At 59.4% G+C, this 27,982-nt stretch overlaps 1 protein-coding gene across 3 annotated transcripts; it reads left to right on the top strand.

Annotated features, from left to right (window-relative positions):
• The first annotated feature begins 6,176 nt into the window (after positions 1-6,176).
• Positions 6,177-27,844, top strand: LOC117646656 (cytohesin-1). 3 transcript variants are annotated; one of them, XM_034387758.1, is made up of 10 exons: positions 6,177-6,339; positions 7,080-7,153; positions 23,083-23,147; positions 23,360-23,626; positions 23,747-23,859; positions 23,954-24,102; positions 24,195-24,306; positions 24,390-24,617; positions 24,697-24,766; positions 24,869-24,968. In XM_034387758.1, the coding sequence occupies exons 1-10, from the start codon at positions 6,300-6,302 to the stop codon at positions 24,966-24,968; spliced, it is 1,218 nt and encodes a 405-aa protein (XP_034243649.1). In that variant the 5' UTR covers positions 6,177-6,299. The 3 variants fall into 3 exon arrangements, with proteins under 3 accessions (XP_034243649.1, XP_034243648.1, XP_034243650.1); XM_034387757.1 differs by lacking the exons at positions 6,177-6,339; positions 7,080-7,153 and adding exons at positions 11,192-11,632; positions 18,781-19,106 and having other exon boundaries at positions 24,869-27,844; XM_034387759.1 differs by lacking the exons at positions 6,177-6,339; positions 7,080-7,153 and adding an exon at positions 11,197-11,632.
• The last annotated feature ends 138 nt before the right edge of the window (positions 27,845-27,982 follow it).

The following is a 27,982-nucleotide window of genomic DNA, read 5'->3' as shown; positions in this document are numbered from 1 at the left end:
GGCCAGCAGGCGGCGGCCGGCCGTGAAGTGGCCGACGCATAAAAAATAGAAAATCCATTTTTAGCGGCAGACGGTGCGACCCGCAGCCGGGCCCCGGGGGCGGCCGGGCTGGAGGCGGCGGGCTGGAGGCGGCGGGCTGGAGGCGGCGGGCTGGGGGCGGGGGTGGGGGTGGGACGGCCACCCGGCTGTCAATCAATTATTCATTTTCTTCGGGGGGCTAAGTGCCCGGGACCCGGCCGAGCTCGCCGAGCTGCAGGCTCATTCCGAACAGTGTCATGGTCGCTTCTGTCTCTCCCGCGCTCATCGGGCGGTCCGCAGCGGTGCGAGAGAGACAGAGGGACAAAAGCGCGGTTCGGGATGCGGAGCCGCGGGGGGCCGCTGGCCGCGAGGTGGCGCGGGGCACGACGACGGCGTCCTTACCTGGCGCCGTTAGGGGCGTCCAGGACGTACGTCGCGTCCAGGACGTCCAGGACGTCCAGGACGTCCAGGACGAGGAAGGACGTGTCAGAAGGGGGTGCCCGCCGGACAAGGGGAGCCGCGAGTGAGTGCTGTGGCAGGACGGCTGGAAGCGGCGGGGCGCGGGGCCTCGGCGGCAACACTCTCCAGATCGCAAACGGCGGTGACAGCTGAGTCCCGGGGTCCCAGCATGCCCAGCCTGCACGCCGGACTGCTGGACTCCAGCTCGGGCTGCCGGCGCCACGACAGCTGGAGAAAACTTACTCGCCGCGGCAGCGTGGCGTGGCGTGGCGTGGCGTGGCGTGGCGTGGCGTGGCGTGGCGTGGCGTGGCGTGGCGTGGCGTGGCGTGGCGTGGCGTGGCGTGGCGTGGCGTGGCGTGGCGTGGCGTGGCGTGGCGTGGCGTGGCAGCACGGCAGCCGTCCGCAACCCTCGTCCAGCCCCGTCTGCCCGCCCACACGCCACGCCACACGCATGTTTGTGGAGGGGAAAGAAACCGGCCGGCCCGCTCAAAGTGCTGCTCGCTGCGTGCTGCTGACGCGGGGCGGCGGGGGCGGCGGGGGCGGCGGGGCGGCGGGGGCGGCGGGGGCGGCCCGATATCTTGTTGTTTTGATTTGTTTCGGGGCGCTGCCACCGCGCGGTCTCCCCACTGTAAGTCCCCCTCCGCTCCCCGTCCCTCCAGAAGACCGCCAAACCGCGAATAATACACGGCGCCGCCCAAACCGGCCCAAACTGCCTGCGCGTTTGCTGTTGCTGCGGTCGCGCGGCCGGGCAGGGAGGCGCAGCGGTGCAGCGGTGCGGTACACTGGTTGGCAGCCCCGCGGCAAAAACACACCGCGGCGACGGAGCACAGGGCGGCAGGTGTGCAGGCCGGCCGCCCCGCAGCCTGGATTCCAGTGGACTCACTGCCGCCCCGCCCCCCCCGCCCCGCCCCGCCCCAAATCGCCCTGTCGGCGGATGCACTGGCTCCGCTAAATAAGGGCAAAGCAGCCCGCCGTCGTTCTGCGGCAGTTTATCCAGGCCGTCGAGGGCCCGCCGCTTCGCCGTGATGAAAAATTGCTAGCCGCGCTGCGGGAGGGCTACGGCCGTATTGTGTGTGTGTGTGTGTGTGTGTGTGTGTGTGTGTGCGTGTGTGTGTGTGTGTGTGTGTTTGTGCGCGCAGTTACAGGGCGGTCCACAATGAAAAATGAATTCCCGGTGCTCAGAAGCGGTAGCTTTTTTTTCCCCATCCCTTTGTCAGATAGTATGGACCCTCTCCGACGCAGATGGAGGCAGCGCTGTTATGTCCTCCTAGAATTATTCAACGCTAACGTTACGCACACACACACACACACACACACGCAAGCACGCAAGTGCGCACCTCGTTATCAGGCCCACCACTTACCCGGGCCGCTCTATGCACGCTTAGCACACAGTCCTGCCTGCCCTTAAGCCTGCTGCTTCTTCGTCTGAAATGGGTCGCGCCCTTCGCCCCGCCCCGCCCCGCCCCGCCCCGCCCTTTGCTGTGCCTGCGTTTGTGCCGCGCGCGCGCATTGCTGCCGCCGCTGTGCGCAAATCGTATTTTTCAGTCGTGTAGCGCCGTAGCGCGCGCGGCCCCGGAAAAAGACAAACACAAAGAAAGACGCGGAACAACTACAAAAAAAAATTGCCTCTTTTTTTTATTTTCCATGCAGCTCTATTGGCATGGTGGCATGGTTGTTCAGAAATAAAAACTTTGCCCAGCTAAGTTGTCATTATTTTGCGCGCGTTTTGGCCCATTTCGTAACTTTCCCTCCCCTTTCGTCCGGCAGGGCGCGCCAGCCGACGCCTCGCCAGACTCGTCAGCCGTCTGATTCCGAGCACTGCTCTCGTCGCTCTGTCTCTCTCGCACTCATGGGGCGGTCCGTAGGGGTGCGAGAGAGACAGAGCGACGATGCAGTGTTCGGAATCAGACGGCAGCGCGCTGCAGCGCCCTCCCTGGCGGCCCTGGCGTGACGTCATCGGTGCCGGATGCGAGTGACGCCCGTCTCGAAAACGCGTCAAAGTGACGTGACGGCCAAATTGAAAAACGGCGCCATGAGAGTTAAAAGGCGCCAAATGGGACGACGCGCCGCGAAAGGGGCCGAAAGGGGCCGAGAGGGACGACGCCGTGACGGATGAAAAAACGACCGGGGAGGGGGGGAAGGGAGGTGTTATTGGAAGGCCTGGCGGGGCGGGGCGGGGCGGGGCGGGGCGGGGCGGGGCGCGGCTCGTGGTTCGGCCCGAGTTTGGACAGAAAGCAGGATGGCCGGCCGATTCCGCTGTGGCTACGGCTTTGTGCTGCAATTGGGTACGTATATATTTAACGTCATGGAGATAGTGAAACGGAGAATGAAAAGTGGGAGCCCGGAATTTTTTTTGGTTAGGTTAGAATCCTTTTGCCTCCGCTGCTACGGCCGACCAGTCTAGACGCGGGGCTCGCGAAGAGAAGGCTTCCCGCAACGGGAAGCAACCCGACGGCGAGGGCGAAGGGCTTGACGGACGGACGTACGGTCCGGGGAGGAGGGCGGCGGCACGGTCGGAGCGTTCCTGTGCGGGACAGGGGTCGGTGCTGGCCTCGTCTCGCCTGCCTTGAAGCTGGCCGATGCTGCGGGACGGAGTGAGCGGGCTAAACGGAACCGAAAGGATTCGATGACCGCGGAAGGCATCAGGCCGTCGGGGCGACCCCACCTCGTCCAGGCCCTTGGGTGGGGAGGGGAGGGCGTTACCCATGCCAGGGCGTGCCGCGGGCACCGCAGGCCACAGGTCCAGGAATGCGTGCTGGGGCTGCGGGGCAGTGTAGGGGTGTACAGTGACAGTGAGGCTCGGTGTTGAGATAAGATCCAACGGACATGTTGTGCCGACGGTCCCGGACGGTCCACACACACAGCCACCCCAGAGTCAGGGTGCTGTTGTTTCGAGAGTCAATTGTACCTACACTGCGTGTGTTTTCACAGGTCGGCCAACACGCGGACAGACGGACAGGCAGCGACACACAGACCATCACACACGCATTACAAAAGCCGCACGCCAAACTGTGCTCGCGGGGCGTCATTAATACGCGCTGGTTTGAAACTGCCAAAGCTTTCAAGAACACGCCTGGCTTGGCGTCGCTTGGCGTTGGCGGCACTGAGCGGCCCTCGGCCTGACAAAGGCTGGCCGGCCACGCTCGGCGTGCAGCGACCGCCACCGCCCCGCCTCAACCAGTCATGGCAGCGCCACTGCCGTCATCGGGGCCATCGCGGCACGCGACAGGATCGTCTCCTCTCCGGCAGTGGCGGCTCCAGGAGGTGCCATAGGGGTGCCGCCCTGGGATCGGCAACAAGCATGACTCCACTTCAAGATGGGCAGACTGTGTGACATGGCCGCCTCCGAACCTAATGACAATTGATTCCAGATCCACCCCGTCGACCGAATGACGCGGCACTCGCTCCTTTGCCCCTCTAGGTGTCCGCAGTTGTTTCTTGTTGAGAACGCCGTGGCATCATATGAAGAAGCCGTGGTAGGGAGCCAGTCGGCCAGCCCGGTGACGCTCGGTGGGTGACACATTGTTCCGGAGCGACAAGAAAGGCAGCCCGACCCGAGCGGCGCCGCGAATTCTGCTGCGATCAACTTGTCAAATGGACAACAAAAAGCTGCTTTGCTGCTTTGCTGCGCGGCCGCAAGGCGGGGCGGGGCGGGGCGCGGCGGGGCGCGGCGTGGCGGTGACAGTCGGCCCGGAGTTTGATCCCCCGACGCGGGCTCACGAGGCGAGACGCTATTCTACTCTCAATTATTGTACGCAGGCAATCGGTCAGGCAACTTGTCAATTTCTCTTTCCCCGCCTTTTCCCCTCCAAGTCGGCGCCACGGGGGACTTGGCCTCCTAAAGTCGCAGGACAGCGGTGTCTGGCCCTACCTACCGATTCGCGTTCGTGCTTCACTCCCTCTCGGCTGGCCGGGGCCGGTAGAAGCAGTCTAGCTCCTGGCGGGCGATGCCGACGGGGCCGGCGAGGCCGACGGCGCTAGGCCCGCTGGGGCGTCGGGGTGGTCGGGGTGCCGGCGCGGCCGTCGTGCAGCGCGTCTCCGCGCCGTGGCGGTGGCGTCGTGCTGGGGGCGCCGCGACGCGGGTAGCGTGGCTCTGTCCGCTCCGCAGCTCGCCTGGGCCGCGACTGAGGGAGAGGAGAGGGACTGCCGCGCGGGGAACGCCTGCCTGGCCTGCCTGCCTGCCTGCCCGGGGCGCAGGCAGCGGCACGGAGCAGCGCGCGGCGCCATAGGGCTGCTGCAGGGGCTGCAGGGGCTGCAGGGGCTGCAGGGGCTGCAGGGGCTGCAGGGGATGCAGGGGCTGCAGGGGCTGCAGGGGATGCAGGGGCTGCAGGGGCTGCAGGGGCTGCAGGGGATGCAGGGGGCGGCCCCGCGCTGGAGCCTCCAGCCTGGAGCCTGACGACGCGAATCCCGGAGTTTGCGGCTGGAAGGCTGGAAGGCTGGAAGGCTGGAGCGGGCTGGAATGGCCCGAACAGCGCATTGCCGAATAGTTGGCGGAAACGAGCCGACGTCATTACGAGGAGCCGAGAATCCGGCAATCCGGCAATGCGACGAGGCGAGGCCTGTGGGCGGCATCATTTGTCTGCAGCACTGTTTACAAGTCACGGTGCGGGGCCGCCTTGCCGCCAACGCTTGAAGCCAAGCGTACTTCGCTTGAAGAAAGGCGTTAAAGTGCGTTCAAGTTCTACTACCAGTGCGGCGCGTGTATACAACGCCACCACTCTGCACTGCACCACACACCACCACCATCATCATCCGTCCGTGACTACAAAAGTTAAAAATGGGGCAGCCTGAGCACGCACGGCGTGTTGAACAAATCTGTGCATGTGGATGGACGCGAGGCAACGCGAGGCAGTGTAGGAGCGGGGAGTCGAGAAAATGTTGAACATGGCAGGCTAATCCCGCTCTGTGCATCACTCCCCCTCCCCCGGCTACCCCCGGCCCCAGGGCCCAGCCCACGCCACTCACCGCTCATTACCAGCATTCCCCTTGGTTCCCTTGGTTAGTCGTGTCGTTTACAAATGCACCACGCTGTGTCACAGCCCTGTCATGCTTATTACCGGGGAGGGGGGGGGGCTTGTGGAGAGGGACGGGACCGGGCGGGGAAAGGTTGGGGAGGGGGGAGGGCGTGGAAGACAATGGAGAAAAATAGTGGGGAACGCGGCGAGATGAAATACGAAGGTGATTCGGCGGACGTTCCTCCCGCTGTGTTATGGTGATTAAGAAGAACGTTAATAAAGCAGTGTGGCAACGCGATTCCCGCGCGTGCTTGGCGCTGTCTGTTTGCGCACTTCCGTTTGACAAGTTCCGTCGTCGCGTCAACGACGAGTAAACACCTGTCGGAATAAGGAAAACTAGGGAAATACTTCGATCGTTGCGATTGCACTCATACCGCTTCGGAAAGCAAAACAGGTGCTCGTGAAACCAATGAAACGCCACACCTCTCACAGTGGTGCCTTCGAATCGAAAGTCTCCTCGATTTTCATGCCGTCTCCCTTCTCTATCGCCTTTGGTCTCTATTCCTTGCTTTTCTTTTCCCGCTCCGAGCACCAGATAGAGAGGACGACACTTCGGGAGGAGCCTCGCTCGCGCGCCAGTTTGAAAAGCCGCGCCGTCCACGCCAAGATGGCGGCGCGTCCGGTCACGGACTCTCGAGACTTCGAGTAATCGAAAGACGAGAGCTCGACTGACACTCCGATGTATCGAAAGTAGTGAGAGCTCTGAAAAATGGCGTCAGTAAACAACCCCGTTGTGATGTTTCTGTTTTAAATGTTTTCTTAAAATTGTGTTCATGTGACGAGCATTTTTTTGTTTACGCGTAGAAGATGAACAATACACACAACAATGAAACCTTTAACATAAGTGGTTCGTTTCAAATCGTTTGTTGGTTATTCATTTCCGCGGAATCTAGGCTACGCGGAGCTCTTCCAAGAAAGAACGCTGATGATTTATTGTCTTTTTATTGTTTCAAACGTCATGTTCATTCCCATTTCTTAGTTTCGGGTTATCATTTTTATTTAAATCTTTCAAGTTCCTTTCATTATTCCGCTTAATATGCTGTGTGTTACCACGAAAAGAGTATTAAAGTGTGAAGTGTCAATGTTATTGTCTGACAACCTAACCTCGCTCTGTACAATACTGAAGATGTTTACTTTTAAATTGTAATGCGTCTCATGGCTCCTTTAGTCATTTTCGGAGCCACCGTCAATTACTTTATTCGTAACTCTGTAATTTCGAATTACTGTTGCTGTATTTTAACGCCTCTGCTTTTGTGCAAAGCAACTTTCATTTCCACAATGAGTCACTTTTTCTTTTTTTGTCACTGAACACAGTTCCCCTTTGGTAACCTGTTATTAGCATACTTCTAAAGGAGACACAGTTAATCTTACTTTGATTTTCCTTTGTACTTTTATTGGCTTTTTGATTTTTAAAATGCTGTAACTTTCTCTGTTTCAAAACCCATTTTTTGTGTGTTCTCATTCTTACCTTGTTCTGTTTATATTGGAGACAATAAGTAACAGGCTCTTTCACTCTGGAAGATTACAAAGAGCTTCTGCCCCTTGCTCGTTTTAAGTCTGTTTTTAAATATTATTGTATTTTTGTAGATTTAACTGCGGAGCAGCAGAAGATGCTTATTGATATAAGACGTCGCAAATCTGAACTGCTGCTTGAAATACAAGTGAGTACACATTTTCATAACAAACATTAGGTGAAATGGTTCTTCTTGAGAACGTGTTGTTATGTATGATTATCGTGCAGTGCCGTCGCACATTGATTGGTCTTACTGTAAATAATGAATTTGAGTCAAAAATAATTTTAACCACACTGGTTCTCAACCACCAGTGTGTCAGTGCATTTCTTTACCTTGTGTAAGATTTATTGTTCTGTTCAAAATGAATGAAATTTCTGTGGTATTCATATTTTCAACAAAAGAACGATAACAAGCATATATTAAGCCATGTTTTCTGCCGGAGCAAAGCGTTTCCATGGGGTACTCAGTGACATAGAATCAATATTTTGGTCTCATGTCCGAGATGTTCTAGTGAGTCTATTGCCCATTCAATGACGCAACATAGACTTGTTTGTTGTGGCAGCAGCAGCTGTTAACTTCATTCATGCTCTGTGGTGGTCTGTGAACAGTGTGGGTAGCAGGTCGACTCTGCATTGTTTCAAAAGCTACCGCCGCCGGGGAACTTTGTGCGTGTTTTTCTGTGGGTATGTGTCAAAGGCAGCGTCACAGCTTGGACTTTGCCCTGGCCGGCTGGGCCCGACTGGGCCCGACTGGGCGAGCGTTCCTGCCGGTGTAGCGGCTTGGCTGGGCTTGGCCGAGGGACTGGCTCAGCCGGAGTGGCCTGGATAGGGTTAAATATTGACTCGTCCGAGTGCACGCCGTCCTGGCCGTCCTGGCCTCGGACCGCCACACCCAGGACCCAGGACCTCTCCTGGCCGGGTTTCTACCCACTTCCGGCCGGCACCAGATTGAAATGCTACTCCAGCTATCTCACATTTGAGACTACGCAGTTAGGGTTAAGATTCTCCTCTTCAATAACACAAAATCTTAAAATAAGGAAAATTTTTAAAAAGTTGAATGCAAGTTTTTATCTCTGTAAATCTCTGCAAAAGCTGGTTTGTTTGTCATGTCCAGTCGAGTGTCGCGGAAAGGCAGGTGTTTTCTCGTCATCTTCCTTTCCCCCGTGGGCAAGGAGGTGGGGGGGACTCTGTGGAATGCACGGCACGCACACAGACGCACGCAGAGACGCACACACTCAGACGCGCGCACACACACGTGTGCATTCCCAAGTGCACGCATGCATGTCGTCGCAAGTGGCACAGGTACTCGTGAACAACCTGTTCGCGCGCGTATATCTGTGTGTGTGTGTATGTGTGTGTGTCTGTGCGCATGTGTGCGTCTGTGCGCGCGCGTAGTATTGATTTCGTGTGTCTCAGTGCTCACGCGTGCCGACAGATTGATGTCATCTCGTCAAACCTGATGCACGGCCGCTCTCTCACCTCGCAGTGAGTGTGTGAGTGAGTGGGAGGCTCTGTGAGTGATTTGGCCGCCGCGCCAGCCTCGGCGTGCCCGGCGTGGCGGGGCAAGGGTGCGCTACGGCTGGAGGCCGCTGTGTTTACCTTGGCCGTCTTCGGGTCTTCGGGAAGCGAGGGGCGCCGCCCCCTCAGTGCAGCCCTTTTGGGGCAAGAGCAAAACAATACAACGCGCGGGTCTGTGAGAATGTCCATATGGCCGACCGTCTGCCTGCCGGCCTGCCTGTCTGTTCGTCCTCGTCGCTCGCACGGGGAAGTCCCGCCCGAAAATAGCGGCCGGGTCAAGGGGGTGCGGTGCGCCGCGGTGCGCCGCAGGGCGTGTGCACTGTTTGCCGAGGTGGCTGCGGCGTTCCAGCGTTCCAGGAACGCGGCGTGGCGGCCTGCCTGGAGGTGCCTGGAGCCTGCACTGCCTGCACTGCCTGCACTGCCTGCACTGCCTGTGCACTGCCTGCAGGCGCTGGAGCGAGTGCTGCAGCGGAGTGCAGTGTCGTGTTCGGGGCGTATCTGCAGCGGCGCCCCGATGGCTGCGGGTCGCCCCGCTGACCCCACGGGCCCCACGGGCCCCACGGCGCGCCGCGCGTGTCTGGGACGTGCCACTGACGCGTCACGCTCGCGTCACTGCGCGTCACCGCGCGTCACAGGGCCAGTGGCGGATCCAGAGGGCAGCGCTTTCCGTCTGCTCACAGGGGCACAGTGTGGCGGTTTGCTCACCTTGCCGGTGGTGATCAAGGTGAAGCCCTTTGTCCCCAAGGCCCGTGATCGACACGCGGACCGGCCGGGCCATGGCCGGGCTCCCCGATCGGTCCGATGGCATGGCGGCGTGGCGGACTGTCTTCTCCTCGTTGGCAGCGCGGGCCGCTTGAAATAGCTTGAAAGAGCCTGGCGGGTGCTGCCGGCTCGCTGGCTCTCTGCTGCTTTGCGCCCCTCGCAACGTGCCGTGTTTGTAAACACTTAAACGGGTCAAATTGTCGGGTCCAGGAAGCAGGTGTGTGTTGTATGGGTTGTTTTGGTTCCCATGCCGGCGGTGGCCGGGCCGGCCGCCGCGGCTGGCTAGGCGTGGGTGGAGTGGTGGGGGCATGGTAAAAGCAGGGGCTGGGGCCGCTGGGGCTCGGCGGCGCGGCGCCCGGCATTCAGCGGCATTTCAGTGAATTGCGTCGAAATACTCGGGACAATGCGTCGTTGGTGCAAAAACGCGGTCGGGGCTGGAAAGGCGCGTTTCTGTGTTTGCAATGGAACACAGCGGTCCTCTGCTCGCGATACCAGACTGATTCCGAGAGTCGTTTTCATCGGTCTCTCTCACCTACGGTGTGCCCCCTGAGTGCGAGAGAGACAGAGCCACGAAACCAATTCTCGGAATGAGCGAGCTGCCAGCGGCAACGTGCTGGCTGCCTGCCTCTGACTGTTGCCAGTGACGACCAGTTTCATTTTTTCGGCGACACGGAGGCTTGGTTTGGTGGGAGGAAGCTTGAAGGCGTCTGTGCCGCGTCTTCGTGTCGCCTCCACGGACGGCCGCGGCGTGCACGACGACACATGGCGACTCGCTGCGGCGCCAGAGCCAGTGTGTCTGCGCGTCCACACGTGTGTCGAGGTCGAACGTTTCCAATTTATCGTGCGAGTGCGCCATCTCCCGGCTGTCTGCTGGCCCTGCTGGCCCTGCTGGCCGGCCCGGGTCTCTCGGCGATCATCTGTCCCCGTCCGTCGCGGTGGTCGGCGCGCTGTGGCCCTGGCGTCGCCCTGGCGCCCCGGGATGGACGTTGCGGTGGGTCAGGGCGTCGCCGGGGCGTCGCCGGGGCGCACGGCGGCCGCCAAACTGGCACGGCGTCGTCGCCGGCCCGGCCACGCGCCGCGCGACGCGCCCCGGTGGCGCCGTTCCAAGTTGGTTCCGCAAAACGGCCTATTTAAGCGTTACGCAACAAACGGCCGCCTTGTCATGGAAAGCGCCCGGCCGCCACCGGGACGGCCCCGGACGGCCCGGGACGGCGTTCGGCGTGCTCCTCGACCCTCCCCGTCAAGGCCCTCGGCGTGGTGGCGGCGCGTGGCGGTCGTCGCCGTGCTCGCTATTTCGGGCGGCGCCTTGCAGTGCAGTGGCGCACTGAGGGGTGGTCCCGGCCGTCCCGGCGGTGGCCCCAGGGTGGCCCTGCAGGGCATGTCCGCCGCGGAATGCCCCTTCCGGGGCGCCACTCGAGCGCGGCGGCTCGCTTCGCCTTGATCCGGAGTGAGACTGATTCCGAGAGTCGCTTTCGTCGCTCTGCCTCTCTCGCACTCACGGGCCATCCCGAGATAGACAGCGCCATTGAGTCAGAGCCGTCCTGGCAGGGCTTCCCGCATCTTACATGAAAGCCAGGAAGGCGGGGCAGGGCCCTTCCCCCGCATGCCGCGGATTCGCGACGACGAACCGTTACACTGTGAACTGATAATGATTGGAAGGCGCGGGCCTAACTCAACCCCGAGGGGGAGGGGGGCGACGCTCGGCCGCGCCAGGCAGGCCAAGGCAGGCGGTCCCCCCGCGCCACGCCGCGGCCGCACGGCGCACGGCCAGGCAGGCCAGCCAGGCAGTCGAGTCTGAGACGCGGTGCTGAGCGGGCAGAGGCGAGGCGAGGCGAGGCGTGCGTACCGCGTCGCGTTCCGCGCCAAGTGTCCGCGGACCGTCTTCCCGCCGTCCGCGTGCTTGCCGCGCTTCGCGTGCTCCGCGTTTCGCGTCCCCGGAGCGGCCAAGAACAGGACGGCCAGGACGGCGCGCGTGCCGGCGTCGCCCACTGCTGTAAGACGGGGCGCTCCGAGTTGTCGCCGCGACGTCAGTGTCCTAATCTAGCCTGTGTGTGTGTGTGTCCGTGCCGTCGCCACGGACGCCAACACTCCGCGACAAGAGTCCGCCACTGCCAGCGAAATTGGAGTGGATATCGTCGGCTCCTCTTCATTATTCGCGCGAAGACAGAGAGACAGCCAGACAGAGAGGAGGGATAAAATAAAAAGAAGCGTCCCTGCGGTGCCCTGTGGAGAGAGAAGAAGTGTGTGGTCTCGGAGGAAAAAGGAGACGACGCCGACCCCAGTGCAGTGACTGTGTGGTTTTGCTCGCCTTCGACGACATCATGAGAGGCAGTGCCGCACGTCAGAGGTTTGCATATTGTTTTTCAACACAGCCGTCACGCGGTGCTCGAACTCGGTGTGTGCGAGTGGGAGAGAGAGAGTGTGTGTTTGTGTGAGTGAGAGAGACGGAAAGCAACCGAGGCAATGGTTTTGTTTTGGAGGGGATGCGTGCGGCCGGGATGTAATGCCCCGGGAGGACGACACCGCGTTTGGAAAGCAATAATGATCGTGTTACTGGCAATTATCTTTCGTCCGGCCGGCCAGCCGGTCAGCGGGCCGCGCCCAAAGAGCCGCTCGCGTGTGTGCGTCGGGGATTTTGTGTGAGTGTGTGTTTGTTTGTGAGGATGAAACAGAGAGGGGGAGGGGGTAGGGTGAGTTGTAAGTACGGTGCACTGTCACACGAGTTTGGGTCGCGCCGCCAAAGCTCTCTGCGTCTGTCTGTCTGTCCGTCTGACCTGCCCGTCCGGCGTGGAGTTCCCGCCGGGGGCGGCCGCTGGCGACGCTGCATATGGAGTACCCTGGCCGGTACCGATTGCAGTGTCGACCGACGCCCGGCCCGGGGCAGCCCAGGGTCCCCGGCCAAGTCCCCGGCGCTCCGAACAGAACCACACTTTGCCAGTTGGAGGGGCGGTTCTAATCACTCGCCGTCCAACTTGATGATGGAGCGGGCGGCCGTCGGGGACCTCGCTGGCTGTCGCCGGGGTGGGGGCGTGGAGGGGCCGCGACGTACGGCGGTCCTGCAGGTGGGGCACTTTGAATTCGTCGACACGCCCCAACACCCCCTCGCCCCTTTTTTTCCCTTTTCATAAACCTTTCCTCAAATCACGTGACCCGCTGAGCTCATGCATGTTTTGCCGTGTCCCAATTTTTTAAAGGCCCCGCTGCTGCCTGTCCCTCTCTCTCGCCCCCTTTGTTCCCCGGTGACTGACACCTTCTCGTTAGGCCCCAGGTAGTAGTACGGGCAAAGGGCTCCCGGACGGGGACGTGCCTGCGAGGCTGACTCCGAACGGTGTCTCCCTTCCTCTCGCACCCTCGGGGCGCTCAGGGGACGCCCCGCGAGTGCGAGAGCGAGACGGGGCGACGAAAGCAGTGCCGGCCGTGCTGGCCGTGCCACCCACACACGCCAGCGCGCCAGCGGCCCTAATGATATGCCCGGCCGTGCTGGGCCATGCTGGGGTCCGCCCCGTCCGACCTGGGTTGCCTCCAGCGTTCCACCGCGAACCGCCGTGCGTGCGTGCATGTGTGAGTGTGCGTGTGTGTGTGTGTGTGCGTGTGTGTGAATGGGTGGCCGAAAAGCGACGCGTTGGAGTCGACCAGACGGCCGGCTTGAATGGATCCCGCAGTCAATAACGTGACGGATTATCGGAGGGGCGCTAGGCCGGGCCGGGCCGGGCCGTGCTAGGCGGCGCCGGGCCAGCGAGCGCGCTTTATTATTCAATCGGTGATATGTAAAGGCCCGCGGGGTGCAAATTGGCTGCTGTACGTGAAAAGGGGGCGGGAGGCTTCTAGTGCCCGTGGCGCCCCGCCCCGCCTGCCCCGCCCCGGCCGGCCGGTGACGAGGCGCAATCATGTGCGATTTGCACGTCCGTGCCAACAGCTGCCGCCTGCCGCCGCTCGGGATGCCCCCCGATCATGACGCGTAATCGCCGGGCCGCGTGGCGTCGCAGGGGCGTCGCAGGGGCTCGTTTTCGTCGCCGTCTCTCTCTCTCGCACTCGTGGAGCGTCCCAAGAGAAGCACTGCGACGACTGCGACTCTCGGAATCCGGGCCGCCTTCCTGCCTTCCTTTTGGTTTTAATCTGCGGTGTGGACGGTGCCGACGGTGCCCGGCCTGGTCTGGCCTGGTCGGCCGCCCTCCCCGAGGCTCGGGGGACGTGGCCTGTGACGTCAAGCAGCTCGACGTCAACCGGAGTCCGCCAGTCCGCCCGCGCGGCCGGCCGGCGGTCGACGGCGTCTCAGCCGCCCTGTCCCTGTCTCGTCTCCCCCACTGTAGCGGCGTGGCCGTCGGCCGGCCGTCGCGGGCGGGGCGACTGGCCATGTGGCCGACCACCGACCGCCCCCATAGGGGCTCCGCCCGGCCCCGCCACGCTCGGCCCAACCCAGGGGGTCCTGCCGACGGCGGTGGCGGTGTTGTGTGGAGCGGGGCCCGCGTCGGCCGGGGCGTACCGACCTCGTGGGAAGGTGAGGCGCCCGCCCCGCCCCGCCCCGCCCGGCTAGCCGGCTCGAGCAGGTTCGTCGTGCCCTTCCGTGTGGCAGGCTGTCCCCCGTCCGCCTGTCCGGCCGCGACGTAGTGCCCTACAGGGCCCCGCCCTTGGCTCCCCCGCCCCAACCCTGCCAGTGGCGCAGCAGGCTGCCCTGCCTGGATAGACAATCTGGCAAACATACGCCCGTGCCGACAGGCAGACAAGCTCCACGCCGGAAAGCAAATTTACCCTGCCGCCTTGCTGGGCCCCGCTGCAGCGCGCTGGGCCTATAGACTGATTCCACTCTCCCTTTCTCTCTCTCGCACTCTGGGACGTGCCGTGTAGGTGCGAGAGAGACCATGTCGCTGGACGTTGTGTTGCGTTGCGGCGTCGGTGTCGCGTTGCGTGGGACCGATGGCGCGGAGCGCGGAGTGGCCTGGAGCGCGATCCCCTGCCGACCGACACCAAGGGTCTCTCTCTCGCACCTCTGCGAGACTTGCCGTGAGTGCGACAGAGACAGAGACACAGCGTGGAGGCGGTCCTTCGGAATCAGGTGGCTGCTGGCGTCGCGGCGCGTCGCGGTTCGGTTGGCTTCGGTTCGGACACTTGGCTCGGCGGGAAAGCGTCACGTCGCACAGTGGGCCAGAAGGCCGGCGGAGGCGGCCAAAACTCTAGACGCGTTTTGAGCTCCAGAGTCGCTAAACAGGACTCGAACCGAACGTGTGACCCCACCAATGGATTGCTCTCGGAACGAGGAATCCATTGGTGGGGTCACACGTTCGGTTCGAGTCCTATTTAGCGACTCTGGAGCTCAAAACGCGTCTAGAGTTTTGGCCGCCTCCGCCGGCCTTCTGGCCCACTGTGCGTCGGCGCCGTCGGCACGGTCTGGTCTGCACGTCGCGCCTTGTTGAGCGTCGACCGCCAAACGGTGACACGGGAGGCAAGGGTGTTTCCCTGTCGGTGTCCGCGGTGGTCGTCGTCTCCTCGTCACGGATGACGCCACTGTGCTGTCACAGTGTCCGAGTCACGTCGCGCAGAGAGAGACAGACATAGAGAGAGCCCCGCGGGGGCGGTACCAAGGCGGCCCAGAATGCACGGTGCGTGCAGCCCGGCCCGGCTGGCCAACCGGGCGGCGGGCGGGGCCGAAGTTGATTGGCTGAGTCAGACGATGGCGCTGCAGTGTGACCCGATGACACATGTCATGTTGTTGTTGCTGCCGGTACTCGCCGCCTTCTCGGCCGCCACTGCCCTGGCACTGCCTGCTGCAGCACTGCTGCCCACCGCGTGTTGTACCCAATGTTCACACATCGACGTCCGCTTTCTTCGATGGTGGAAGGGTGTGTCGATGTATCGATTCGCCGTCGTCTCGGTTGTCTTGGAGTGCAGGCATACGCCGCCTGGGGGGCTCATTCATTCATTCATTCATGCACCCACGCATTCATTCAGCCATGCGTTGATTCGCTCAACAATTTCATTCATTCGTTCATTGGCTCATTCGTTCATTCATTCTTCCGCACTTGCGCTCGTCCATCGGTTCATTGATTCGCCCATTGGTGGCAGACTGGTCGGCGCGGCCCGGAGCCGTGAATGCGCCCCGACAACACCGCGAGTAACTTTTCGGCGCGTCGAGGCGGGGCGGGGCGCGGCGGGTCATTCATTCGCTCCGATAGCCGCCGGCTGGCTGGCCACCCCCATGCGGCTGCCTGCAGGGCCACTGCTTCTCGGACTCCTTGGCGGCGCGGCCGGTCATAAATACAGGAGGGGAGCGAGTGGGAGGGGGAGGGGGGTGATTCAAGACGCGGCCTCTTCGATCAATTGACCCTGATCACCCCAGAAGGCAAGCCGAAGGGCCACGAAAGGGCGGCGGGGACGGCGGGCCGACGGCAGGCCCTTGGCGTGGAATGGCGGGGAACCGGAGTCCGCCCACCCCACTGCCTTCACATAAAGCGAGGGTTTGGAACGCCGCCCGCCGCCCTGGCTGGTGCCGCTGGCAGCGCCACTGGCAGCGCCGCGGGGTCGTGCTTGGCACGGCCGGCACTGCGCGGCGTGCAGGCGCCGCAGGTGCGCCTCACCGCCGCGCCACTGGCAGCGCCGCGTCGTCTGCTGGTGACACATGCGGGCCGAGTGACTCAGCGTGTCGCTGCGGAGCGCGCGGCGCGGCTTCCTGGAGACGCCCCGCCTCGCCAACTCGCCGCTCTCGTTGGGCGTGGCCGGCGCGGCCGCGCACCGGTTTGGACCGGGCTGACGAAAACGCGCGGCCGGGCCAGGCCGTGCCTGGGGCTCGGAAGCACGACGCACGAAGCGCGCAGAAGGCGGGCAGAAGACGCTGCGAACAGGTTTCGCGAGTCGGGCGGCTGGACCGAGCCGAGCCGAGCCGAGCCGGCGGGTTGGAATTCGACCTTGCCTAGTCAGTCTCGCGGTGGGAATGCGGGGAGATGCGGTACCGGTAGCCCCGGGGCGGCGGGGCGGCGGGCGAGCCGGCGGGTGGAAAGATGGTCGCCGCGAGTCAACGGCCTGAGCCTCGGCCCTCTCTCTCTGCCCTCGCGGCCTGGGCGGTCCGGGACTCCGCTCCGGCTCCGGGCTGTAGCGCCTGACGGAGGTCGGGTAGGCAGCACCGCCGAGCACGCGTGCCTCGGCAGTGCCTACCTCCCAGGCGCTCGCTGAGCTTGACTTCGCGCGCCGCGCCGCTGGCACTAGTGGCACTACATGCCAGGGAGCCCTTCCTGCCCGGCCCCCTGTCGGCCGTGATGCCGTTTAGCGCGCTGCTCGGTGCGGAGCTCGGTGCGGGGAAGGAGGTGGGGCGAGGAGAGAGACGAGGTTGACCGCCGCCGCGCCACGCCGCGCTCCAGAAGGTCACCACTGCGCTCGGCGGCGTTTTATATTCGAGTTGTCGACCCGCCGGCCGGGCGTGCCGGGCGGGCGGGGCTATTTGGACGCCGTAGAGCCTGGTGCATTATTTGTGGCGTGGCGGCAGTGGCGGCGGTCTCGGCAAAAGATTCCTCGCTTTTCGCGTTGCCCTTTAGCACGGCCTGCGCGGCCTGCGCGCCGTGGCGTGGCCCGGGCCATCTGCTTGGCGCCGGTTCAAGGCGTCGGAAGGCGTCCGGGCGGATGGCGCGCCAAAACACACACACACACACACACACACTCACTCACACACGTGTCGGCCGACGCGCCGTTCCGGACGCGGCCGCTTTACGACACTTGAAGCACGCAGCAGCGGAGCGATTCCGCGCACGTCGCTCTGTCTCCCTCGCACCCACAAGGCACGCCGGGCACGCCCCACGAGTGCGAGAGAGACGGAGCGACGAAACCTCAGCGCCAAGGCAGGGCGTACTTACGTTTGCAGGCCGTTTTGCGTGCCGCGCACCGCGACCTTTTAACGGCAGCAGTGCGGCCTGCGGACCGCCTTCTCTCTCGCCCTCATAGGGCATCCTTCTATTGGTGCGAGAGAGACAGAGCGGCGAAAAGGGACTCTCGGAATGAGTCTGCTGCTGGTGCTGCCAATAGCGACTTGACCGGACGGCCCCGGCCGACGAGGGCCAGGGCGCCGTCAGGGCGACCCCAGCCAGGGCGCCGTCAGGGCGACCCCAGCCAGGGCCCAGGGAGCATCGGTCGCACGGCACGCCACTGGCTGACGCGCTGGCATTCTATTATTCGCCCTCGAACGCCAATTCTCTGTTACCTTGGCGGACGGCCTGCCTGGTGTCGGCAAACGGCCTGGCCGGCGCCTGGTCGGGTCGAGGAGGTGGCGCCCTTGGCTCGGCCAGCGCGGTCAGCCAGCCCCGTGCACGCGTGGCGCAGCGCGCAGCAGAGCAGGCCGATGCCGAGAGTCGTTGCGGCTCTCTCGCAACCATGCGGGGCACCCCGTGAGGGACAGAGAGGCCGGAAGCCGCTCTCGGAATCGGTCTGTTCATTGATGCATGCGTGGTGCGTGCTGCGTGCGCGACGAGGGAGGTTCCCGGAGGGGCTCCAGGTGCCGCTCCAGGTGCGCGCCGCGCCACGGCGACACAGCGGCCCCCGTGCTAACGCTGTGCTAACGCTGTGCTAACGCCTTGCTAACGCCGTGCCGCCGCCCTGTGCTGGACCGCTGCCACTGCCGCCGCTGCATTCCTGGGTAATCTCGTCGTTTGCTCGACCACCGCTGCGCCGCGTCGCTCTGCCGCTGAAACTCGTTCCGAGTCGGCCGAGTGCTGCCGGCTGCCGAGTCCCTTCAGCCCTCGCGCCTCGCCGCCCACCTTCGTGACTAGGAACCACTAGCGGTGTCGATGTTTCTTTTTTTTTTTTGCTGCGCCGGGCGGCCTGACGGGTGGCCCTAGTCCGGGACATTGCTGTTGATTTGCCCGGCGGCGACACGGCCAACACGACCCCGGGGCCGACGGGGCCGACGACGGGGGGGCTAATGGGATATCGATGTGGTGTACTATTATTGCCATTGCCGTCTGTTTTATGCGGACACCACGCCCCGCCCCGCCACGCCCCGCCATGCGCGCTGCGTCTGGTCGTGTTCGTCACCCCCATCCTGGCCACCCCCGCGGGGGCTCCGCCGCCGAGCCGATAGCGATCAGGGCGGCCAACACGCGGCGGCCGGCGCGCCACCGGCGTGACGTCAGGGAGGCCAAGCCCGGCCGAGGCGTGGCGGGGCGCCCCGACGCTCGTCTTCACTTGCTTTCCGCCGGCAGTGTACCTGCCGCCTTTGGATGAATGCGCGCCATTCATATTGGCGTTCGAACGCGCGCGCTGGGGCTTCGCGAGGCCGTTGCGGGCATTACGCCTGCGTTGGACGTTCCGCGCCACGAGAAGCTAGATCAGCCCGGTTTTGTCTGTGTGTGTTTGTGTGTGTGTGAGAGAGAGAGGAGTGTCTGTGCAACAAAGTTGCAGCGGACAGTGGAGTGTGAGTCGGAGCTTCGAGCACCGCGTGAGGGCGACGCCGCACCGCACCGCGCGCGTCGACGACGCCGAGGTTGTGACGCGGTGCGGCCCTGCTTGCCCTTGCAGCGCGTAGACCTATGTGCGCGCCCTTCTGCCGCGGCTGCTGCTGCGGCCTGTGCCCGTGCGTGCGCCTGTGCCCCGGACACTCTGCGGTCCACGACTCCAGCCGCTCCAGCACGCCGTCGTCGTCCAGCAGCCAGGCCGCCATGAACTGGGGGCTGTCGCAGAGCCACGCCGGCGGCCACGGCTGGTTCTCGTCGCTGCGCCGCTCCCGCAAGAACAAGGGCAAGCAGCACTCGGGGCCCGGCCCCGGGCCGCCCGGCTTCGACCAGCGGCGCGCGCGCTCGGCGTGGGACCTGTCCCGCAACCACACGCTGTCGTCGAGCAGAATGGTAGGCACTGCCAGGCAGTTGCAGCGCGCAGCGCGGCGGCTGACTCTCGGCCCCGCCGCCAAAGTAGGCGAGCGGTCGCAGACTGTCGCAGACTGGACTGTACTACAGGACGCCGCTTCTTATCTTCTCCGTCTTATCTGGAGCGAGCGGCTTAAGGACGACCCCCGCCCGCAAGAAGGGAGGAGGAGGGTCTGCGCTCGGGAGAGTGATTTTCTATTTTGTGGTGTTTGTCGTGCGGGCGTCGCGGCGTCGCGGCGTCGCGGCGTCGCGTCACATGCGGGGGGAATGCCGTGACCCTCCGCGTCTTCGTATCCGGTCGCGTCATTATCAGAGCCAGAGCGCTCTGAGTCACTCGGTCTCACAGTCTGGCCGGCAACGAGCAGACGACATGCAAACAGCCAACGCGGAGTTTGTCCAGCGCGACGACGGCGTCGGGCAACGTCCAGCACTCTTGCCTGACGGCTTGCCTGACGGTCTGGCGGCCTGGCGGGGTCCTCGCCGCGGGCCTTTTTTGCGCGTCGGCGCGCGGCGTGTGCAGGCCGGCCCGCTGGGGCAGGGCAGGACGCGCCTCGCACGCGGTCGCCGCCGCCGGCTGCAGGCAGATTAGATTAGGGTGTAGGACGCGGGCGGGCCGCGCTGCTGCGTTGCGCTGCCGAGGCATCCCGTGCCTCGCCGTGCCTCGCCCCAACGCGCGCGGCTTTTCCGCGGAAATCGCGCTGATCTGCATGTTTGCAGTATGCCTTGTCTGAAAGAGAGAGGAAAATATTCTTGTTGTAAACATGGCGGTAATGATCAGAAATCACGACGTGCGTACGGCCGATTTGAATGGCGTCATGAAATGGATTCCAAATATGCTGTCGCGAGATAAAACGGATTAAACTAAACCCGCGCTGTTACACATACTGCATGCTGATGCACAGAGAGTGGGCCAGTGTTTTCAAACGACAGTCTGTCACAACACAGCTGCTGTCGTTCGCGCGGAATCGTCGATTGTTTTTGTTATTGTTTTTCTTTCTTTTTTTTGTCGGAGGGGATTGTTTTGTTTCGCTGGAGCGCGTTCGCGGCGTGATGGAGCGAGTGCGGCTCGCGCTGCGCGGACGGGCTTGGACTTTGGCTCCTCCGTGTTGCGACGGGGCCTCGGACGGTGCGCCCTCCGTTCCGTTTCCGCCCGAGTTGGCTAATTGCCTGGGGAACTGATGCGGCCTGCGGCCTAGGCTGCCAGCCCCGCCAGCCCCGCCGGGGCCTGAAAGGCGCCAATCAATCATTTAATCAATCTCCGCATCTCACTGGGAAGAGAGTCACGCCCAATCCCGGGCAGGGCAAGCTAATTTGGCCAAGTGCGGCCGCGCTGGCTGGCTGGCTGGCTGGCTGGCTGGCTGGCTGGCTGGCTGGCTGGCTGGCTGGCTGTCTGGCTGGCTGGCTGGCTGGAGGGAGAGGGGTGAGGCGAGGGTTGCCAGCCCGGGCTTGCCGCTTGCCGCGGTTCTGTTCGCTAACTTTGTCGGATCCGTGGAGCGGGGATGACTCGGAGTGCGACTCGGTGCCTCGTCTCGCCTCTTTGAGCGTTATTGACGGCAGTGTGGTCGCGTCGCGTCGCCGGGGCTTGACTGACTGGCGTGTCTGGGCCGGGGGAGCCGGCAGGGCGTGGCGCGCATTTTGAAAAGGGCCGCTAGCGCCTCCGCCACTCCGGCACCTCGACGGCGAGGCGGCGAGGCGCGGGGCAATGCACTCGTATCGGCCCGGTCGCTATCTCGCACGTCCGCGTCGTCCTGGCGGCACCAGCGCCACGCCGTGCACGGCGGAGGTGCGTACGGCTGGCGGTTCGCACGGCCGTCGCTGTCGCCGGCGGCCCTCCGACGCGACGCACCGCGACGCCCCATAACCCTCCTTCGGCTTGTTCCGTGTTCCTTGTTCCGCGGTGAAAGTTATTGTGGCGCTGTTTGTTGTCGGAATCGGAAACAAACTTTTTTCCCGCGTTGCGTTGATGCCGTTGCGTTCCGGCCGCCAGCTCGCCCGGCTCGGCCAGGCTCGGCCCAACACGCGCGCCGTCCGCCACGTCCATTGGGTAACGTTGACGTGCCAAGGATTGACAGGAGCGAGCAGGAGCCCCGGCGGCTGGCCTGCAGGCCAAACTGGCTGGCCAAACTGACAGGACGGGACAGGCAGGTCGAACTTTCCGGAGGATGGCTTGGTCTTTGTTTCAGGCGGTCGTTGGTATGCATGCACTGCGTGGGGGCGGCCGGGGCGGCAGGGCTGGGCCCTCGAGGGGGGACTTCCACCCCCCTCCCCTTCCCCTCGGCGCGTGGCCCGCCAGGCCCGCCAGGCCCGCCTCCCCAAAGGCCGCTTTGGCCGCTCGCTTGGGATTTATTTTTGACAGTGCCACGCGACGCGCCGAGGAGCGCCGACTCGACTCACTGTTTCCCACTCTCGGCTCGACCTTGCCCCGCCCCGCCCCGCCCCTCCTCAAATCTCGCGTCCACCTGCGAGTCGGGCTGGGTCTGGCCGGGTCTGGCCGGGTCGTCGCGCCCCGCCCCGCCGAGACGCCCGCCAGGACGGCCGCCAGGACGCCCGCCACGCGCCTCGCGCCCGAGTTTGACGTGTTGGAGAGGCGTCCTGACGGTCCTGACGCACGTCAGCCGGCGGGATGGGACGGGACGAGCGTGGTGGCGCAGCCGGCGGTGGCGGCAGCGGCGACGTCGCCAAGGAGTTCGCAGAGTTGTTTGTTGTTTGCTTCCTGCCCGCGCTGCCCGCGTGAACGGGCCGGGGTTGATACGGAGCCCAGCTCGCCAACAAGTGCGCGGTCTCCAGGCTCCAGCGTCAGCGCAGCGTCGCCCCCGGGCGATATCCGCTCGCTCGATTTCCGCCAGCGCGGACGCCCGGCCCGGAAGGATTGAAAGTCGGCTGCCACGCCACTGCCGGCCACTGCGCTGGTGTCGGCAAGGGTCGCAAGCGAGGTGGCGCCTTGCGGCCGAGCCGGCCGTGCCGTGACTCTTGGACGGCCCGTTCCGCCTGGCGGCGCCTGCCTGGCAGCGCGCTGGCGGTTGCGTCGTCGCGCGGAATGTGCATCGGGCGGCGGCGTGAACCGCGACGCCGTCCGACGTCGTCGCCGTCCTGATGACAGGCAGTGCGAGGCTGCGCCGGCTGCGCCGCGGGGGGTCCGTCGGCGTCGGTACGGCAGGCCTCGCCGTGTGTGTGGTTGGCGGTCGGCATTAGCGGTCGTTAGTGCCTTAACGCACTTGGCGTGGCGGGGCGTAGCGGCGGCGGTGGCGGCCGCGGCAGTGTGGGCGAGCGGAGCCGGAAGTGCCGCCGGAAGCCAGCGCGACCCCCGCCCCGCCCCGCCACGCCCCGCCACGCCGCCTGGAGGAGAGAGAAGTAGAAGAGAAGGCCCGATCGACCTCCGCGCGAGGACCTCTCGAACTTCTCCAACGCCAGCTGATGGGCGCGGTGCGGCGCGGGCACGTCTTCCGCCGCATGCACGCCGTCAAGGATGAGTGCGGATTTGGCGGGGCGGCCGGGGGGGGGGGGCAGTAGCGCACAGAGCTCATCGCTGTCCCACCCGCCTGAATCGCCGGAAGTAGTCGAGCGTTAAGCCCCTGTCGGTGTGTGTGGGAGGGGGCGGGCCCGGCGGGCGCGAAATCTCCTCTCCTTCTCTCTCACACTCTCTGTCCCTCTTTCGGGCGGATGCCGGCGGATGCACCTGGTGTGTGAGGAAGTCGGGCAGTCTTGCCGCCCGCACGGCCAAACAGGAAAAGCCGCGGGCTGGCGCTGGCGGCGCTGGCCCGTCCTGTAGCGCCCGGCGGGTAGGCAACCGCCCGGTGCTGAGCGCGTCGGTGTGCGGCGGGCTGCCTAGCAGCGCAGGCTGATTCTGATGAGCAGTGCTGCCGTCGCACTCGTGCAGCGCTTGCGGGTGCTAGTGAGACAGATTGCCGGCCGCTGTACTATTGTGTATTCATCTCGGCGTGTTTGTTGTCTGTTTCAGCAACTCAAAGATGAGCTCGGCGAAGTCGTGGCGGAGATGGAGAACATGGACTCTGCGGACGAGAGGTGAGTTCGCAATGCGTGTTGCTAAAGTGCGTTTTTTTTTTGTTTTTTTTTTGCGGTGGCGTGGAGGGGAGCGCCGCGCGCGTCTCCTGGGTGACTCACGCATGCTCGCGCAAACACATGTCTGCCATTATCACGAAGGCCCTTTCGGTGGTCTCGATTTTCTTCACTCACCACACACGACTGCAATGCCGCTCTGCTCTGTCTGTCCCCAGCAAAAACAACACGAAAGCCAAGCAGATGTCGATCGGCCGGAAGAAGTTCAACATGGACCCGAAGAAGGGCATCGAGTTCCTGATCGAGCACGGCCTGCTGGTGCACACCTGCGAGGACGTGGCCGCCTTCCTGTACAAGGGCGAGGGCCTCAACAAGACGGCCATCGGCGACTACCTGGGCGAGCGCAACGACTTCAACGAGCGCGTGCTGCGGTCCTTCGTCGACCTCCACGACTTCACGGACCTCATCCTCGTGCAGGCCCTCAGGTAAGCCAAGCCTTGCCTCTCAACAACCCCAACAAACCTAACAAACAACCCTGAATCCAGCTTGCATCTCTCGTATGGATTCCTCCTGACTGACTATCATGTTCCCTATCTCCTCAACAGGCAATTTCTTTGGAGCTTCCGACTCCCTGGCGAAGCGCAGAAGATTGACCGAATGATGGAGTGCTTTGCCCAGCGATACTGCCAGCTCAACCCAAATATCTTTACTAACACAGGTATAGTGGAGGTTTAGGTGCAGTCTTATTTTAAATCTCTCAGACCAGTGTCAGTTATTCAATAATCATTTCTGAAACGTTGTTTCTTTTGCAGATACATGCTATGTGCTATCATTTGCTATAATTATGCTCAATACCAGTTTACATAATCCAAGTGTCAAAGAAAAGCCTACTGTAGAGCAGTTTATATCTATGAACCGTGGTATTAACAATGGAGGAGACCTTCCAAGGGAACTATTAGTTGTGAGTAGTTTGTTTATGACTGTTAACTTGTGATGCAGAATTCGATGGCTGCATTTCTTCATTCCTAATGTGTGCTTAATTTTTCTTTGCAGAGTTTGTATGACAGTATAAAAACCGAACCATTTAAGATACCAGAAGATGATGGCAATGATCTCATGCATACTTTCTTTAACCCAGACAAGGAAGGCTGGTTATGTAAACAAGGTAAGTGAACTAAACTATTTAAAGAAAATATTGTTTCATCGTATCCTTATTCTTAGTTATTAAAATGTTCTTATTCATTATAGGGGGTCGCTACAAGAGTTGGAAGAGAAGATGGTTCATTCTGAACGATAACTGTTTGTACTACTTTGAATACACCACTGACAAAGAACCCCGAGGCATCATTCCTTTGGAAAATATAAGAGTCCGAGAAGTTCATGAGCGCAGTAAACCGCATTGCTTTGAATTGTATGCATCAGGTTCAGACTTCATTAAGGCATGCAAAACAGATAGTGAAGGGAAAGTGGTTGAAGGTAATTAAATCAATACTGTATGCTCACTCTTCAATTTCATCATCTATAACAGAACTTAACTTGTAATCTTCTACCTTAGGTAAACACACTGTGTATCGAATGTCAGCAGCATCAGCCGAAGAGAAAGATGAATGGATTAAGTGTGTAAGGTATGTGCCATATCAGAATAATGTCTCTTAACAGCTTAAAAGCCCTTTATATCTATCTCTCTGAAAACAATGTGAGTGTCTAATTTATTGGTGTGATTTCAGGCAAAGCATTAGTCATAATCCATTTTATGACATGCTTTCAGCTCGTAAAAAGAAGGCTCAAAAGAATAATGTTCATCACCATAATCATGCAAGAACTTAGTCCTGTGATCGTGATTTGTAAATGATTGTGTGTTGAAAAATAATTGTTAAATATCTTCCTTGTTATGTGTTTCCATTAGTGATTGTTCTCATTGGATTCCATGTTTATTTTTTATTTTAAATTGAATTTACTGTGTTTGTTGTGGATGTATTATTAGACTTTAATCCTGGGTTTGGAGACACATTAACTTCTGGTTTTATGATCTCAGGTTGATTCTGAATCTAATAATTAGAGAGCGGTTTAATATCTCACGCAGTAATACCCTGTTGGCAGATTTCAAATTTGTGTGATAGTCCTCTGCCTCTGCCTACATTGTTTGATGTTGCAGCCGCAGCCTGTACTCCCACTCCTTTTTTCTCTGCTTGAGGAAACAACCATTTCCTCTTTCTCACCACCCTTCTACTTAATTGAAGCTCAAAAAAGGAATATGAAAGTATACAGCTAGCCTTGCTTCCTTTGAGAATTTATACTCTTAAGGCACTATAAAGTGATTCTGGGGTATGATATTCTTTTATTTGTATTCTGTGAATCAAAACGGACTCATGTGTGCCAAGATAATATTCATAAGGCATGAGAGGTAAGAAAATATTTGCCTTTGTTGTAAAGATTCCCCTTTATTACTGTATTTCCCACTGTTGATAACATATCTGTCCATATGCTTATTTAGTTCAAGTTAGTTTGATAGTCTTGTAAAATGTAGGCAGATTATCAGCGCTGTGTGCTTATTCAGTGCTTGTCTGGGGTTTTTTTATGCATCAAGGGGCCATTTATTAAATGGTTGTGGACTGTATTTTATCATGTGATGTAAGCAGAGCTCTTTCCTTCCCCATTATTTAAGTCACTATTTAACTGTGATTGTTTTTTCCACTACCTTAAAAAATTATATGAAATGAAAATGTGCCTTATAGTATCGACAAGGGATACACACATTATGTTAATGTTGACCATTTGTTTAATTTCTGTGTGCCACTAAGAAGTGGCTTATTCCTGTGTGTAGCTGGCCAAGGAAGCTTTCTATTGTTTTAAAACAAGTGAAGTGTTCAAATCTATGATGCTTCTTTGAAAACTGTAATATTTATTCTAGTTATTTTAAAATTCTCACTAGTTGTATGTGTATGTGTTTCTGTAATACAGGTCGCTTGCAAGTTTACCTTCCAGCAATTAAAGTACCCCAATCAATCTGTTCTTGAAGATACAAATTCTGTTCAGGAAATGGCAGTGTGCTATGGCTGTTTCACTTTGCCATTCTTGACATTGTCTATTGTTCATGAGTAAGGATGAGTTAGTCTGTGATGCCATTCTCATAATTTTTGTCTGATTGCAGATTATGATTTAGTACTTGTTTGACACATTAAGTTACTGTTTGAAAAGAGTGCCCGAAAATCAATGTGGTGCAGATCAATCAAATCATATGTGTCTTTGGTTACCCTTCTAAGCTTTTACAATCTTTCCTGGCAGCTAGAATGAGTTCCAATAGCAAGTCTTGTAACAATGTTTGTGTGACAAAGTAAGCATGGAAACAATGTTAAACTCTTTGCTCAAAAAATAATTTACACTGATCTCAAAGTAAATTTAACAAGTCACCCCCTCCCCTCCCCCCCCTTTTTGTGTGTGTGCTTGTTTGTTGCATGTATGGAAGATTCAGTTATTTGCTATTTTGGTTGTAAAATCTGCCTATGGAATGACTTTGTCCATTTCTAAAATTCTTAAAGAACATTAAAATTTATTTTAAATTTAATATGATGCATTCACAATGAGATCAGATCCATTTAATGATCAAACCTGTACCATCTGCGTATTTTATTTTTAATGTTTCTTATCCATGGACAATTGTACAATACACGCAAGACATGGCTCTGTCCACATTGTCGTAGTTATAGGATTCTTGTTGGCACCTCATATGTAATATGTGTCAAAAAACATAATGTGTGAACTTACCACACTTCAATTCAGATAGGCACTTAAATTTATGTATCTCTTGCTTCAAGATCAAGAGGTTTAATGTAATTGGTCTCCTGACAGGCTTATTTTCTGATCAAAGAAAACCCGATCTTAAATCTATGTTGATTGTCATCTAGTTGATTCTCATAATGTTTATTTATTTATCACCATGTGTGTAGATTTGTGAAATCAAAACTGTAAATTTGTTTATATATTAAACATTTTATGTATGTGTGTAAATGTGGAAAGTGGTATTGTACATTTCCAGTTGTATATTTTGTTTATTGTAATATAATTTGCGCATAGATTTCATATTGAGGAATTGTACATAAGATTTGTAAGTAAAATGTTATTTTGTAAATGTACATAATTATGCCAGTTCAAACACATCTGCAGAACTTGAGGACCTATTGTGTTTTCATGCATCATCCCTGCCCTGGAGTGCAATACAGCCTTCAACAGAAAGTGGTACTCCTCCTCATCCATGAAATCCTTTTTCACAAGTCCAAGGAAGTGTTTATTTTGTTTTGTTTCAATAAGGGTGCTTGAAATACCATTTAAGGAGGAGTCCCCATTGAAGTGACTTTTCAAATGTGATTCAGATTCTTCTGTCCCCGAGTAAGTTACTTTATTAGGGATGTCCTATGTGACCCTGTGAATCTCTCAACTTAGTTGATCATCAAGTTAATTATTCTACTGCTTCCCAAATTATTTGTTTGTTTGTATTCATCTTTTAAGAATTTTTTTTCTTTGATTGATCGAAACATGATCAGTTTCACATTACCTTTTTAATTATTGAGATCCTTTGTGGGCCCTACAATTGTAAATACCATGGTTCCAACCGGAACATCACTGTATTGTATGTAGCAGTAAGAGGTGTGTGTAAGCATATTGAGGGAGGTGCATTTCAGTTCTTAATAAATCTGAAAATAATATAAGATACTTATCATTTACCCTGCCTCGTTCCACACAACTTTCGTAGATTTGATTACTGTAGGCAGTAAACTTTCTGGGTGCAGGGGACTCCTACATGGGACGTGTGTAGGGGTAGAAAACGATCAGCTGGATAGCAT

Source organism: Thrips palmi, unplaced genomic scaffold (genome assembly GCF_012932325.1).
Source record: "Thrips palmi isolate BJ-2018 unplaced genomic scaffold, TpBJ-2018v1 HiC_scaffold_19, whole genome shotgun sequence".
NCBI classification, from domain to species: domain Eukaryota; kingdom Metazoa; phylum Arthropoda; class Insecta; order Thysanoptera; family Thripidae; genus Thrips; species Thrips palmi.
This window is presented reverse-complemented; position numbering and strand designations above follow the sequence as displayed.

Coding starts and splice junctions, on each gene's coding strand:
- LOC117646656 (XM_034387757.1), top strand. CDS start 18,792: ATGTGCGCGCCCTTCTGCCGCGGCTGCTGCTGCGGCCTGTGCCCGTGC. Junction 24,103..24,194: donor TTCCAAGGGAACTATTAGTT/GTGAGTAGTTTG, acceptor TTTTCTTTGCAG/AGTTTGTATGACAGTATAAA. Junction 24,767..24,868: donor GAATGGATTAAGTGTGTAAG/GTATGTGCCATA, acceptor GTGTGATTTCAG/GCAAAGCATTAGTCATAATC.